Source organism: Lampetra planeri, chromosome 11 (assembly GCF_965212315.1).
Source record: "Lampetra planeri chromosome 11, kcLamPlan1.2.h2, whole genome shotgun sequence".
Lineage (NCBI taxonomy): Eukaryota > Metazoa > Chordata > Hyperoartia > Petromyzontiformes > Petromyzontidae > Lampetra > Lampetra planeri.
Window position 1 is genome coordinate 13,308,740 of NC_136117.1, and position 14,032 is coordinate 13,322,771.

Sequence of the window (14,032 nt, forward strand, 5' to 3'; positions counted from 1 at the left end):
AACAATGCTGGAAGGATCAAAATGGTGGGGGGGTAAGCCCCCCAACTGGAATTAGCCCGCCCAGGTTTTCTGATTGCGCTGCAGTGGTAATAACTTTGAGGTGCACTCTGCGTATTGCCAAAGGAGATTACCAATTACGTAAAAGCTGCGTGTTTGTGCGACATGTAAAATGGTTATTGGGAACTTTGGACTGAGCGTTATTTAAAAAAAAAAAAAGCATTAAAGTCCCCGGCAAGCGCCATCCATTATCATCATCGCCGTCAATGCGTTGGGATTTCGTATCGATCCGTTCTCAGCAGCTACCACCTGCAAGGCACACGACTCGAGAGTGGTGACTCTTTGTGCTGCATTAGGAATGGAACGCGTCCGAGAGGACATCCAAACGCGCCACTGCACAAAGATCCTCCGTGTAGCCTTTAGAGTTTAGACTGTTGGGGCAAGCGCTATGCGCGAATAGCACCGGTGAAGGCCGGCACGGCACACAAGGGAGTAGGTGGCCAGCACCACGCCCGAACGCCTTTGTATCCCCAGTGCTGATGTTGTTACGCACCGCACCACGTACTCATTTATCTTGAGTCGACGTAGGGGAGCCCCAGGACCGGTTCAGATAATCGTCACTGGCATTGGCCATGAGCTAAACTCGAACCCGGGTCGTCAGGTTCGTAACACAGTGCACTAACCGCTACAATACTGCTCTCACGCGCGCGTGCACACAAGACAAAGATCCCCCGTATATCCTTAACGGACTGTAGAGGCAAGTGCTGTTAGCGAGCACCTATGAAGGCTCCACGCCCGACCGCTTTTGTCTCCCCAGTGGCGATGTTTACACACCACACCAGGTACACGTTTTGAGGCTGAGTCGACCTGGAGGAGGCCCAGGACCTGTTCAGATAATCGTCACTGGTGTTGGCCATGAGCGGGAATCGAACTCGGGTCGCTGGGTTTGTAGCGCAGGGCGCTAACCGCTGCACTACCGCTTCCCACACACACAGACCCACACACGATTGCTCACGATAGGATATGTTTTTCAATAACTTAAAATAGTTTCTAGCATAGAAATAGCACATGCCACATATATACGGTAGAGCAAAAATAACCTGAAGTAAACACCATCTGTAGACACCAGGCAAACTATGTGCATATTCAAGTCGGTGCCAGCACTTGTACAATGATTAATTTGCATTATGTTTACGTGGGCCTCACGGTGAAACTTTAACAGCCTTGGTGTTTTGGCATGTCGATGATGGGGGGGGGGGCCCAGGGGAAGGTTGCCATACTTCACCACGCCGGTCACTGCTGGTTGGTGCAGGGAACTACGTTCTGTCTCCCCTCTCGCAAAGTAATAATGATGCAATTTTCTATTCCCAGAATAATTGACGGATAAAAATGATTGTGGCAGAAGGCGCGGAGCCAAACTCGGTGTTGCTCGGAAAGACAGGCGAAAGAGGTCCGGCCTTTAAATTATGTGGTATGCATGCACGTTGAACTTCTTTCGCACCGTACGTAGCCAACCGTGCTAATCGGAGGTGCGGGGGAAGGACAACAGACTGAACACACAAAGCAGTTCCAAAAAAAATAGGTGTCCCTTAAAAGTACGTGGAGATGGAACGTGGGGGGGGCAGGGTGGTGCCACAAAGAAACGACGTCCGGCCGTGATGGTTCTGGTGCCCGGTGTAGAGAGGAGGAGGTTGTGAGTCGCCCTGGGGAGAGAGTTCCACCGTGAGCTGTCGTGCAGGCTGATGGGAGGCGAGAGAGATATGGGAGCTGCCACGAGTTTGTGAGTCGCATTGGGACGAGTTTGTGAGTCGCATTACTGCTCCGGAGAGTTGCACCCATGAGCTACAACGAGTTCCTGGTGCGGTGTGTAAACATCACCACTGGTGGCCAGGTGTAGTGCTGGCCACCCAACCCGATCGTGTGCCATGCCAGCCTTCATAGGTACTCGCTAACAGTCTGTTGAGGCTCTGGGAGGTGGTCTTTGTACTGCCTGTCTGGGTATTGTATTCTGTATCCTGCTACTGAGCCTTTCACACTTCATGGGGCCTCGTGCACCTAGCCTGACACAAGCGCTACGGTGAAGTCACCACCACTTAGTGGCAAGATGGCAGCTATTGTTGCTGCATCCTGTGTGTGTATTCCGTTCATGTACGTGTCAGCTTGCGTATTCCGTGTGTATTTAATAGGTGCTCACGAACAGCACTTGCCCCCAACTCCTTCAACTTTGTTAACATGCACTCTGTGTATGTATGTGTGCATGTATGTGTGCATGTATGTGTGCATGTACGTGTATTACAACAACGAGCGGAGCGCCGGGTGGCTAAAGCACAGCAAGTTGGTACAGTAGGGGGCAAAGGTGGTGCATCAGCCAGTCATCTCGGTCATCTCGGTCAGTCGACCCGTGACACCTGCTGGGTCTGCCCCGTGACCTCCTGCCAGTGGGCGTTCGACACATCACGTGGCCTCAAGGTGCACTTGGCCTGGCACAAGCGTCGTGGTGACGTCACCGCCACTTAGTGGGGAATGGCGGTTGTTGTTGTTGTATTTTTGTATGTGTGTCTGTGCACGTCTGTTGAGGAGCGGGAGTGCAACGGTTAGCGCGCTGCGCTGTGAACCTGGCGACCCGAATTCGATTCCCACTGACAGCCAACACCGGTGACGATTATCTGAACCGGTCCTGGTCCTTGGCCTCTCCTAGATCGAGTCACCCTCAAATTAGTACTTGGTGCGTTGTGTAAAATCATCGCCGTTGGGGAGACAAAGGCGGCCGGGCGTGGCGCTGGCCACCCACTCCTTCTTGAGCCGTGCCAGCCTTCATAGGTGCTCGCGAACAGTACTTGCCCCAACAGTCTGTTAAGACTATACGGGGAAGCTTTGCATTTGCCTGCGTGCATGCAATTGAGCGTCTACACATCCTCCGTGTGCATTGCGAGTCGATGTGTGCGCGTCTGCGTAGCGAGCAATTATTAAGTCCCGCTATACTGGTACTCGCTATCAACACTTTCACCAACAGCCCGCTATCGGCTCTACGGTGAACTTCCGGTTTTGCACAATGTCCAACGTTTCGCTCCGCGCACCCGCGCGAGCTTCTCAGGGCACCGGATTCCGAATGTGTCCGTTGTCTGTTTTGTGTTTGTGTGTGCCCGTCTGTGCGCCCCAGCATGCCTGTGCAGTACGTGATCGGCCAGTGGGACTTCATGGATCTCACCCTCAAGATGAGGCCGCCAGTCCTCATCCCAAGGCCGGAGACAGAGGTGAGTCCGGCCGCACCCAACGGGCTCACGCACGACAGTGTTTGTTTTATTTTACCAGGTGATGCCCACTGAGCTATTTCAACTCTTTTCCAGACGAAGTGGAAATGTCCGTGCGTATGTTGAACGTCTTGGCTAACCGTGCTCATCGGAGGTGCGAAACGCTCCTCCTTCCGACATTAAAAAGGCACTGGAGCGATGCACGTTTAAATCTAGATAGAAAACTCATTTATTTTAGAACTGCTCTCTACGTATGTGCTATCTAGAAGGGCCATTGCCTGAAACGTCTTCACCTGTCATATATATTTCCTTTTAAAGCCACACTGTTATTGTTGACGAACGTGTTTTTTGTGTTTGTTATTTGTGCTTGTTCACCACCTGATACTTTGTGTATTTCAAAGGGAGATTCAAAATTCACGTGATGTTTCTTTGTTTCCAAAGTCCTGCCACTTCCTCGTAGTCTATGAGCTAAACACACCCACAGCAGCTGTGTTCCTGCTGCTGCTGCATGCCCAAGGCTCGAGAGTTTGAAGTGCATCTCCACTTGGGATGTTGGTTAATTTGTCTTCACTATTTTGACGTGTGCATGAATACTTAACTCGCCAACAAATATCATGTCAGTCTCAGTGTGTTTTAGGGTTTGTGTCTTTTTTTTAAAGCGGGTGGGGGTGTGTGCCATAAATAGAACAAATGAGATGTTTGTTTTGTGCAGAGGAAGTTTGATCCTGTGGTAGCCGGACTTTGTTTGCTGTGTAATTACCATGTGAATTAGCTCCTGATCACCTGGTGAGAGGTGGGGGTGCTTGTGGGTGGTTGTGGGGAGAGGGCTAAGACAATGGGCAAAGGATGGGGGGGGGAGGGCATCTTTAGCGAGTCACGCGCCCGGCTGCCGGCTCGGGATATAAGAAGGCCCACCACGTACAGCACTCGATCCACCTCTCAGGCACAATGATGGGGCCAGCGTTTCAGGCAGTCAGACTCTGAGAAACCGGCGCGCCAGCTGTGCACGTTTTCATGTTTAGTTGGCTTATACGCACGCACGGACGCACGCACGTGTGTACGTTCGACTCTTTGGTCATTGCAGCTTGACAGAAACAACGAAATTGGAAGGAATAAAAAAAACGAAATCCACACGGACGTGCACGCAGTACCCGCACAGACCCCGTCGATGTTTTTTAAAAGTATAGAGTGACAATGGCCTCCAGCCTGGCTCGGGGAGCTCCCAACGCTGCCCCCCACGGTGCTGGCGCCCGCGGCGGAGGCGGAGGCGGCGGCGGCGAGGACTGCGAGATCTGCTGCGTCGCGTACGACGCGGCGCTCAACCCGCGGCGCTACCTGCTGTGCGGCCACGCGCTCTGCGGCGAGTGCCTGCGCCGGATCGGCTCGCTCGCCACTTCCTCCTCGGCCGCCGTCAGCTGCCCCTTCTGCCGCTGGGCGCCGGCGCTCGTCAGCGCCGGAGACAACGCGGCGCCGGCGGTCGTGCCCTCGCTGGCCTCGCTCGTCCGCCCCTTCAGCGTCGCCATCGTGGCGCTGCCCAGCTGGGACGCCGCGCCGTGCTCGTCCCCTTCTCCTCGGCCGTGCCGAGGCTCGCCGGGCCCCGCGCCGCCACGCCACGGAGACGCGTTTCCCGTCGCCGTCACGGCGCCCTGGCCCTCGCTGGGCGGAATCGTCGCCGGCGGAATCGGCGGAGCGGCCGGCGAGCGAGACGTAGCGTCGGCGGTGCCCGTCGAAGCGTGCGCGTGCGAGCCGACGTTCGCCGTCGACGCCGACGCTGAAAACCCGCAAGAGGACGGCGCCAGCAGGCGCCGCTCGCTCCGGACCTTCTCCATGCTGCACCTGCTCTTCGCCCTCTCCATCCTGGTCATGTGCCTCCTGGGCTTCGTCATGGTCGTCCTGCAGCGGCACGTCAGCATCGGCGTCTTCCTCATCGTCACGTCGCTGCTCGTGCTCGTCTTCTTCGCCTACGTGTGCCTCAGCAGCGACATCCTCAGGGCCGCGTTTTGCACCGGCAAAGCGGACGAGGCAGCGCAGGAGCGGCGGGAGCCCGCGGCGCCGTGACGGGGGACATCGCGCTGCCGATTGCCGGTGGTGTTTTTTTGGGGAACTGGGGAACGGTAAAATGCCCACTCGCATCATTTTTCGTCGTTTGTTTTCCGGTGGAGATTCGGTTGTTTCCTTTATGGACTTTTAAATGCAACGAAGCATCCTTAGGCCGGGTACCGAGTATCTTGCAGAGTCAGCGTCCGTCAACGGTTTGTTGCGCTCAACTGGCGAGGTCGGTGCTTCCGCCACGTTTTTGTGGAACTTCACGATGCCCGCTTGCGCCAGTTGTATTTTTGCCGCGGTGGAGGTTCGGCCGGGAGTGTATGGACAGTAATCGTCCTTAGACCGGAAACTAAGATTGTGCCGAGACAGCGTCTGGTAAAGATGTTGCCGCTGACATTCTTTGCTTCGTCGGTTGATTCTGGCGCGAGCCAGCAACTCGGGGTATTGTAGGTCGCCGATGTAATTGCGTTGGCCGCACGTTACCGGCTAAATGTTTAGAAAACCCTGTTGCCTTTTTGTCCCGACGTTGTTTGTTGTAAACTGATAATTTATTGTCATTGTGTAGTTAGATTGAAATAAAACCACAAACACTGAGCTCTTGTTTAAAACGCAGGAGCTGTGTGTGTTTACGAGCGATGCGTGTGCACGGTTTTGAATTCGCCAAGACTGGCAGCGTTTTCATTTTGTGTATACTCGAAATACATTTTCACCGTACATGGTATATATCCGTTCAATAATTCATGGAGAGTTCTGCGCATTGTTTTATTAAGATACCTCTATTTATATTTTAAAGGAGGCCCGATGGCTCAGAGGGCAGAGTGGCACCACTCAGATCCTGGCTTTGAACCCCAGGCATGTTAGTAAGGTTCCAACCTAGTCACTAATGATTCTATTGAAAACAATCATTTAAAAACAAATGTCACACGTTATTGTGGGCACATTCCAGCTCTGAGAACTAAACATTGGTTTACGAGCCACGTGTCTTGAGTGGTCAGTTAAACTGATCTCGGGTTTAAAGTAAATAACAAATTCGTGGCACTTACGTTCCCAGATCTCTGATTATCTGCACAAGTGGTGTTTATTCAAGTCATAGTTATTTGGTAAAATGTGCAGGGTGTGTAAAAAATATGGATATATTGACTTCGCTACAAAAAAATGCACCTGCTCACAATAATCATACAAATGGATATTTATGGCCGTTATATTTTATTGATTAAGGACGCAGTCACTTCGTGAAAGGCGAGGTGGGGCGGGGGGGGGTAGACTACAAATATCCCATTTTTATTTTACATAATAGTATTTATTTTTTGCGCAGAAAGCAGAGACACGGCTCCGTTAATCAGAAATGTTGATGTGATGGACACGCGTGAGTGTGTGCGTGCGTGCGTGACGCACCGCCTAGGGAAGTGGAGGTGCAGTGGTTAGCGCGCTGCGCCACCAACCTGGAAACCCGACTTCCATTCCCGCTCACGGAGAAACACCAGTCGTACAGTTATCTGAACCGGTCCTGCGCCTCCCCTAGGTCGACTCAGCCTAAAGTGTGTAGCTTGCATTGCGTGCAGTAACATCTGTTATTTATTATGTTTTATTATTTCCCTTCTACGTGACTTTACCGAAAGAACCAGGAAGATGAATCCCTGCAGTCACGAAAGCTTTAAATCGAAATTTAACATCTGCGTTGTTTATACAGAGACAGTTGAAACCGGGTGGCGCTGGCTGTACCGCCCTCAACCGTGCGCATTGTGCCAGCTTTAATGGGTTCTCGCCAACAGATATTGTGGCCTAATCGGGGAATCTGTGTGCGCGCGCCCACCTGTGCTGTGAACCCCTGTGACCTGATTTAGTTTCATTCACGGCTAACGTCGTGGCAAGCTGTTTCAGAAATTGTCCTGGGTCGCTCCTACAGGGTGTCTCGTCCTTAATTGAGTAGCTGGCGTGATGCGTAAACATCACCACTGGGGAGACAAAGGTGGTCAGCCACGATACTGGACCCACACTACCCCCTCGTGTGCTGCTGTACCCACCTTAATAGGCGCTTGCTAACAGCACTTGCGCTGCCAGCCTTTGTAAGCTGTTTTGGGTCAGTCATTGCGTGGTTTCTAAGCGCGCTTCCTCTCTTGGCGGTTGAGTGTGAACAAAAAACGCAACACGTTCGTCTTTTTGTGGAGGCGACGTTTCAGGCAACGGGCCTTTTAATAGCGCACGAGTTTTATGTTTTAGTTTGGCTGTGTTTTCTCTCTCCGCTCTAAAGAAGAGCCGTGGCCCGAGACGTCGCCTATTATATATAAATAAGCAATTCTCTCTTGAGGGCATCATTATGGACGGGGCCCGCTAAGCACCAGCGCACTCGCTGCCAGCGCAGGGATCGCGAGATGCTTTCGGTTTTAAATGGGACGAGTCGAAGTCGTGAGGGCGACGATGTCGGCTGACAGCCCCTGGGCTGTTTTGTCGCAGGAAGAGTGGAGGGCTCACCAGGATTCCACAATCAACACTCGACTTGTCTGGATTCGCTGGCTACCGTCAGTCAATGCACAAACAATTATTCGGTGCCAGCTGGAGCCCGGCCAGTCGTAGCATAACCATAAATACAGTATAGCATTATATAAGGGCCTACGCTCTTTGTGTACGCGGAATTTGTCGCGAATACGTGGAATCGAGAGCCGGGTTTTTTTTTTTCGCGTCCGCTGCGGCGGCCACGCGAAATAAAATTTTAAAAGCAACAACAACAACAAAAGAAAGAGCACCTCGAAGGCGACAGACATAACAGGTTACCGTGGTACCATATGTGGCGGAGGGTGGGTTTACTGTAGATAGTTCTAGAAACCGCACTTAAATTAAATAAGTGTTTGTGTATGGCGAAGAGTGCGGTAAATAGCGAATACAGCAAAAGATTTACGACCACAAGTGCTGTGATGATCACTAGATTAATAGTTTCCACGTATATAGTGACGGGTAGGTGAATAAGCGAATATATAGCTGTTCAGAAATACTGCACTGGGTTACAGCATAGAATGAAATAAAACACCGTGCATTATTCGTATGCAGTACAATACAAATTAATAATAATTTACGATCCTTTATCAACACATATCTGGACAAGTACCTTCCCATGCCGTGCCAGTCACAGGCATTGCTGAACCATACTTCTCCACTCTGGTTGCTTGATGCGGTTTGGGGCACCATCCAGGGACCGGCTCAGAATCGGTCGCCACTAAGAATTAGCTGCAGCTGGGACTCGAACCCAGGTCACCGGGTTCATGGTGCAATGCGCTAATTTACAGTGTGAAAACTCCACCCCAATGTAATTGATACGTATGTATGTTGAACTTCTTTCTCACCGTACGTAGCCAACCCGCGCTAATCGGAGGTGCGAACACACACGACTGTGTTTTGAGCGTGCGTTAAGCATCGTGGCGGTTACCAATGTGGTTTTCTATTCTACTCTTTCGCACGATGGGCAAATGTTCAGGAGTTAAACGCCCAACGTCGAGGTCCGCTTCTGGCCACGGCGAGAGGGCATCAGGAGTTCTAGAATTCGCGTCATTTTGTCCCGGACCACAGCGGTTTACTGCGTGTCCCATAGTTTGGCTTGTGTGGCACACCGTCGCACGTTCCCGTGGCCTGTGGCGTTAATGTTGCGTTCATGAAGGAGATGCGTGCATCGGCCTGTTTACGATGTTCCGATGCGGTTGGTGGTTTGTGCCAGCGTATTCGAGGAAGAGGGCACGGGTGGGGGGGGGAGGAGTGGAGGCGGGGAGGCGATGGTGTTTGGGTCTCGAGCGATGTGTTCATTGTGTCTGCGTGGAAGACTGCGGTCCCCACCGGCTACGCGTTTTCCTGCCACCTTAAACCACCAAACCTAATGCCGTTGTCGGGGCCGAATGGGCGCCGTTAATTCTAATCCACCCTTCTGCGGTCCGCGCACAGGAGTGTAAATTAAGCAGCGGTGGCGAATAGCAATGCGTTAATTATCGCATGCTCAAAAAAAATTACGCGGCTTTATAAAGCGTCGAAAATGCAACCGCTACTCGAACGCGGTGCGGGGAGGGAGGGGAGGGAGCGGGGAGTGTGAAGAGAAGGGTTGTGTTGCTCCCGTAGACCGCTGAAGAGCAGGGGGAATCGAGGTAAGATGATTATCCTGTAGACACTCAACAGAGAGAAGCATTTCCAAGGCAGAAGAGTAGAGGGACATTCTTGAACCAGGGCTTGAGTGTCTCGGTGGTTCATCCGACAATATTACGGAATTTACAAAACTAACACCAACCCTGTCTCACTTGTCATGGCCAGTCGATCTCAACATTGGCATTTAGCTCTTTGAAACAAATTGGTGTGCGTCATATAACATAGTGGAATGCTATTTCCAAACAGAGGGCAAATTTCCTAATTACCAGAAACAGTGGACTGATGTTTCAGGCAATGGCCCTTCTTAAGGGCAGAGTATGTAGATATGTATGTTGAACTTCTTTCGCACCGTACGTAGCCCACCATGCTAATCGGAGGTGCCGGGGAAATGCGTACTGATGCCTTGATTAAGTTTCGTTCATAGGCTTGCAATTCCGGCATCAAATTGCACGTATAATAGTTGATGTTTTCCCAAAAAAATTGTTTCCATGTATTATTGCAGTGCAGTGTTTGTATATAATGAGTAATCTAGCCCCTTGCAGCCACTTGAGGCCGCTATCAATCAAAGAGCCACCTTGAAATGTAAAGGGGTAGGGGGCTGCGGTGGAGGGAATGGATTGTTCCTCCTCTAACAGAGAGAGGTGGCAATCTGTGTGTTGTTTAAGCGCCCTAATTTCTCTCAAGAAAAGAGCCCAAATAAGCCCCCATTATCTTTATTTTTTTTCCACAGAGCCAAGTGTAATCAACAATCAACAAAGGCACCTTGAGTAATTAGAGAGTGGGAGGCGGTGTGCATTGAGCTCTCCTTCAAAGAGACCTCTGTTTTTTTTTTTGCCGGACACAAATTGATTCAGGTGTGCCTTGAATTATCTGCTGGAGCTGAAGGAGATAATTTGAGATTTGTAGCCGACCCAATTATTGCGAATTTCTTTTGCAAACGATCCAAGGAAGGAAGGAAAGACAGCGGTGGCCGGCTGTGTGGTTGTCTCTTTAGACATTTAACGGAGCAACGATTCCATCTGCAGCTTTGCCCATCTCTACGCCCCTCCCTCACTTGCCCGCGCCACGTTCTCGCATCCCCCCTTTTTGCCGAAATTAAATTCCGTTTAAATGCAACTGTTTGATATCTTTCTAGATTTGAAGCTTTCGTGACTGCAAGGATTCATACTTGTCGGTTTTTCGGTAAAGTCACGTAGGTAAAAAATAAAAATAAAATAATAGAAATAATAATAAAAATAAAATAAAAATCACGACGTTTCGGAGGCAACACAAGTCTCCGTCATCAGGTGGGACCGTCACAGCCAGATTTACTGTCTCACTTGAAACGTCGTGATTTGCTATTTTATTTCTATTATTATTTCTATTATTGTTATTATTTATTTTTTACCTACATGACTTTACCGAAAAAGCTAAGAGTGTTTGATTTCGATTTAAAGCTTTCGTGACTGCAGGTTTTTCATCTTCTTGGTTCTTTGGGTAATGTCACGTAGAAGGGAAATAATAAAATAATATTTTTTTATATTTCACATATTTTTATTTCCCTTCTAAGTGACTTTACCAAAAGAACCAAGAAGAGTATGTTTGATATCTGTTAATATTTAAATGTTATGCCGTGCCGCCCGTCTAGCATATGCTGTTGCCTTTTGTTCCACGCTGCCGGGTGAGTCAGGATTTGCAGAGAAACATTCTCTTCTCCGGGCAGAGCACCCGTCCTGTCTAGCTTGGCCGCATATTCATTTCAAAAAGCGAATGTTAAGTGCCCTCGTAATCCTTGGATATGAAATGTGATTCACCGACCCTGGCGACCGTGCACATATTTGTTGTTTTGACGGTTATTTGTCTCTTGGAGGAAGTAAAAAAAACGCTGAATGTTTTGACCTGGAATGATCTATGGTGAAAAAATTATAATTTATGGGAGAATTTAAAAAAAAAACACTCTTAACAAATTAAAAGTTGTTCCAATGGATTGATACATCCTTACTACAGTGGCAAGCGGAAGGAACATATTTCAGGAAAGAGAGTTCCGTGTGTGGTTTATTCACAAATTCCGCTGAAATCTCACCAAGGCTGCTGCAGTAAATGAAGGATGGGTCAGGATGAGAGCCAAGATGGAACATATGGTCTTGAAATTAGGAGATGCTTTATTGCCCACGTTTACACATTACGACAAGCCTTTGCACATCCTTTCTCTTTAACTAAATCTGGTAGCCATAAAACATGTTCCTAATTTATGTCCCTCATTGCTCAGACACACTACGTTAGAAATATCACGTGTCTCCTGCTAAATGCGGCGTTTTTAGACACTGCGTCGCATTTAGAAACATTTGGGAATTGAAAACGTACGTGTGCATTCTGTGTGTGCGTGCGCTACGAAACCCCACCTCAAAGCCGAGTTCAATTCCTGGCCATGGCTAAACATCGGTGGAGAGTGTTAACGTCAGACAAAGGCAGCCGCCAGACATGATGCTCGCCACGCCACCCCCTCTTGTACCTCACCGCCCTTCATGACAAAACATTAGCCAAACCGTCGCCTTTGTATGCGCACGTGTTCTCTCACGGGCCAGGATGTAACATGCACACGCAAATTAATTTCCTAAATGGGTTTTGTTTTTGTGCGCGTGTGTTACTTGTGCAAATGTGCAAGCGCCAACACAGTATCGCCAAAATGATCAGCATTAATAGGTACTCGCGAACAGCACTTAGCCCAACAGTCTATAAGGCTGAGCGGGGCACATTTGTGCTTGGCGTGTGTATGTTACAGAGCAGTGGCCGTGGCTCAATTCTAAGGGGGCGCAGAGTTTTTAAATCAAAGAATGCCACGCTTAAACTCAAACATTTAACTCGACAAATACTGTATATATTTAATGTAAGTGTATGTACTAAACGTTTTATGTTGCACTTAACCAGATCGGAATCAGAATATTTATTTATACCGGAGGAATCCAATAAGCTATGAAGCTCAGATGTCCAGTAGGATGACACAGAGTACCCATCACTACTTTTTTTATTTTACATGTTCAAACTGACGTCCACTAACAAGAATGCATGCGTGAATTATATTTTGAAACGAATCTAAGACTTTTTCTTTAAGATTACACCTGTGTAATCTTTTAACATTAATCAATTCATGTTATGTCTCAATTAATTCAGGGTTCTTGGTTTAGTTTTGTAAATGACGGATTTGAGGTTACCCCACAGGAAGAAGAAAACTAGATATTACTAATGACAATAGATAAAATAGTAACGAAAAGAATAAACAATGAAAATGTCTTAATTTCAGTATTCAAATAAATTAAATAACCCTGTGTCCTAACTTTTAGGCCACCCTGTATATATATGTGTATCAAAAACAATATCAAATAAGATTATTTACAAAATATATAACTGCTGGCTGAGTCACTCTTTGCAGAATATATCACCAGCCTTGAAAAGACAATACACATTGAAACTACATTGCTTTGTCTGTTTTGCAGTCTGTGTCTCACCTACCTGCTTACGTGACGACAATTAGCAATAGAACAGCCCTGGGTCGTATCAGAATGCCTCTTTCAGCTACTTGAGCAACAAAACGCATTGAACAAATGACATGGCTGGGCTGAAAGGTGTAATGCTTTGCTCAAACACCCGTTCTTACAGCTGGCCTCTCCATTATTTGTGGGCTGCTGCTCAGACTCAACAAAACAAAGAAGCAGACATCACCAGCACTTACTTTAGGTTAATTGCATTGTTTCAGAGTTAATTACTGACGCCGAACGGCTGCGTGGATTGGACCAACCCACACCGGACTCTTGTTTTAAAACTCAGCCTGCTCGAGGAAGGGAGGTCATTCCCAAGGCTCCACATCATCATCATCATCGCCACGAGCGCGCACGACGGAGGCAGAAGGAAACAAGAGCCCGCGTCTAACACTCTGGCAATGAACACCGCGGGTGAACAGAATAACTCGGAGACCTTCGCAGCTGTCCGCGCGGAGCCGCCCGCCGGCGTGGGAACGGGTGGCGCTTCGAGGGTGGCATCCAGCGGGACGGCAGGAACGCGACTCCCCCCGCCTTCCCACGGCGGCGAGGACTGCGAGATCTGCTGCGTCGCGTACGACGCGGCGCTCAACCCGCGGCGCTACCTGCTGTGCGGCCACGCGCTCTGCGGCGAGTGCCTGCGCCAGATCGGCTCGCTCGCCGCCTCCTCCTCGGCCGCCGTCAGCTGCCCCTTCTGCCGCCGGGCGCTGGCCGTGGCGTCCCGCGCGCCGGACGCCGCCGCCCGTCCGCCCGCGCCGCCGTCGGCGCCCCGGATTGCCGATTTTCTCCGCCGATCGGCGAGCACGCCCGCGCACGTCTCGCTCGGCGGGTGGCTCGGGTTCCCGCGGGCGGACCTCGGCTTCCCCGGGAGCTACGGCGCTGCGACGGAGCCGCCTCTCCTCACGACGCCGAGCGTCCCCGGCGGCGACGCGACGGTGGACGTGTCGCCGCGGTGCCCGAGGGCGACGTTGTTTGCGTGCGTGCTGGCGGTGGTGGGGGCGCTCTTGGCCGCGCTCGTGCTCATCGCGCTGCAGTGGAACGTGAACGCGGGCTTATTCCTGTTGGTGCTGGCGATCTTCATGGTCATCTGCATGTGCAACC

At 50.2% G+C, this 14,032-nt stretch overlaps 1 protein-coding gene across 7 annotated transcripts in view; it reads left to right on the forward strand.

Moving 5' to 3' along the window:
• HEMK1 (HemK methyltransferase 1, mitochondrial release factors N(5)-glutamine) overlaps window positions 1-14,032 on the forward strand; it is a 47,270-nt gene that overhangs the window by 12,027 nt on the left and 21,211 nt on the right. For all 7 annotated transcript variants that reach the window (XM_078598897.1, XM_078598896.1, XM_078598894.1 and 4 more), the window contains exon 4: window positions 3,158-3,251. In XM_078598897.1, the coding sequence (XP_078455023.1) occupies window positions 3,158-3,251 (94 nt within the window). The remainder of the gene's footprint in view (window positions 1-3,157; window positions 3,252-14,032) is intronic.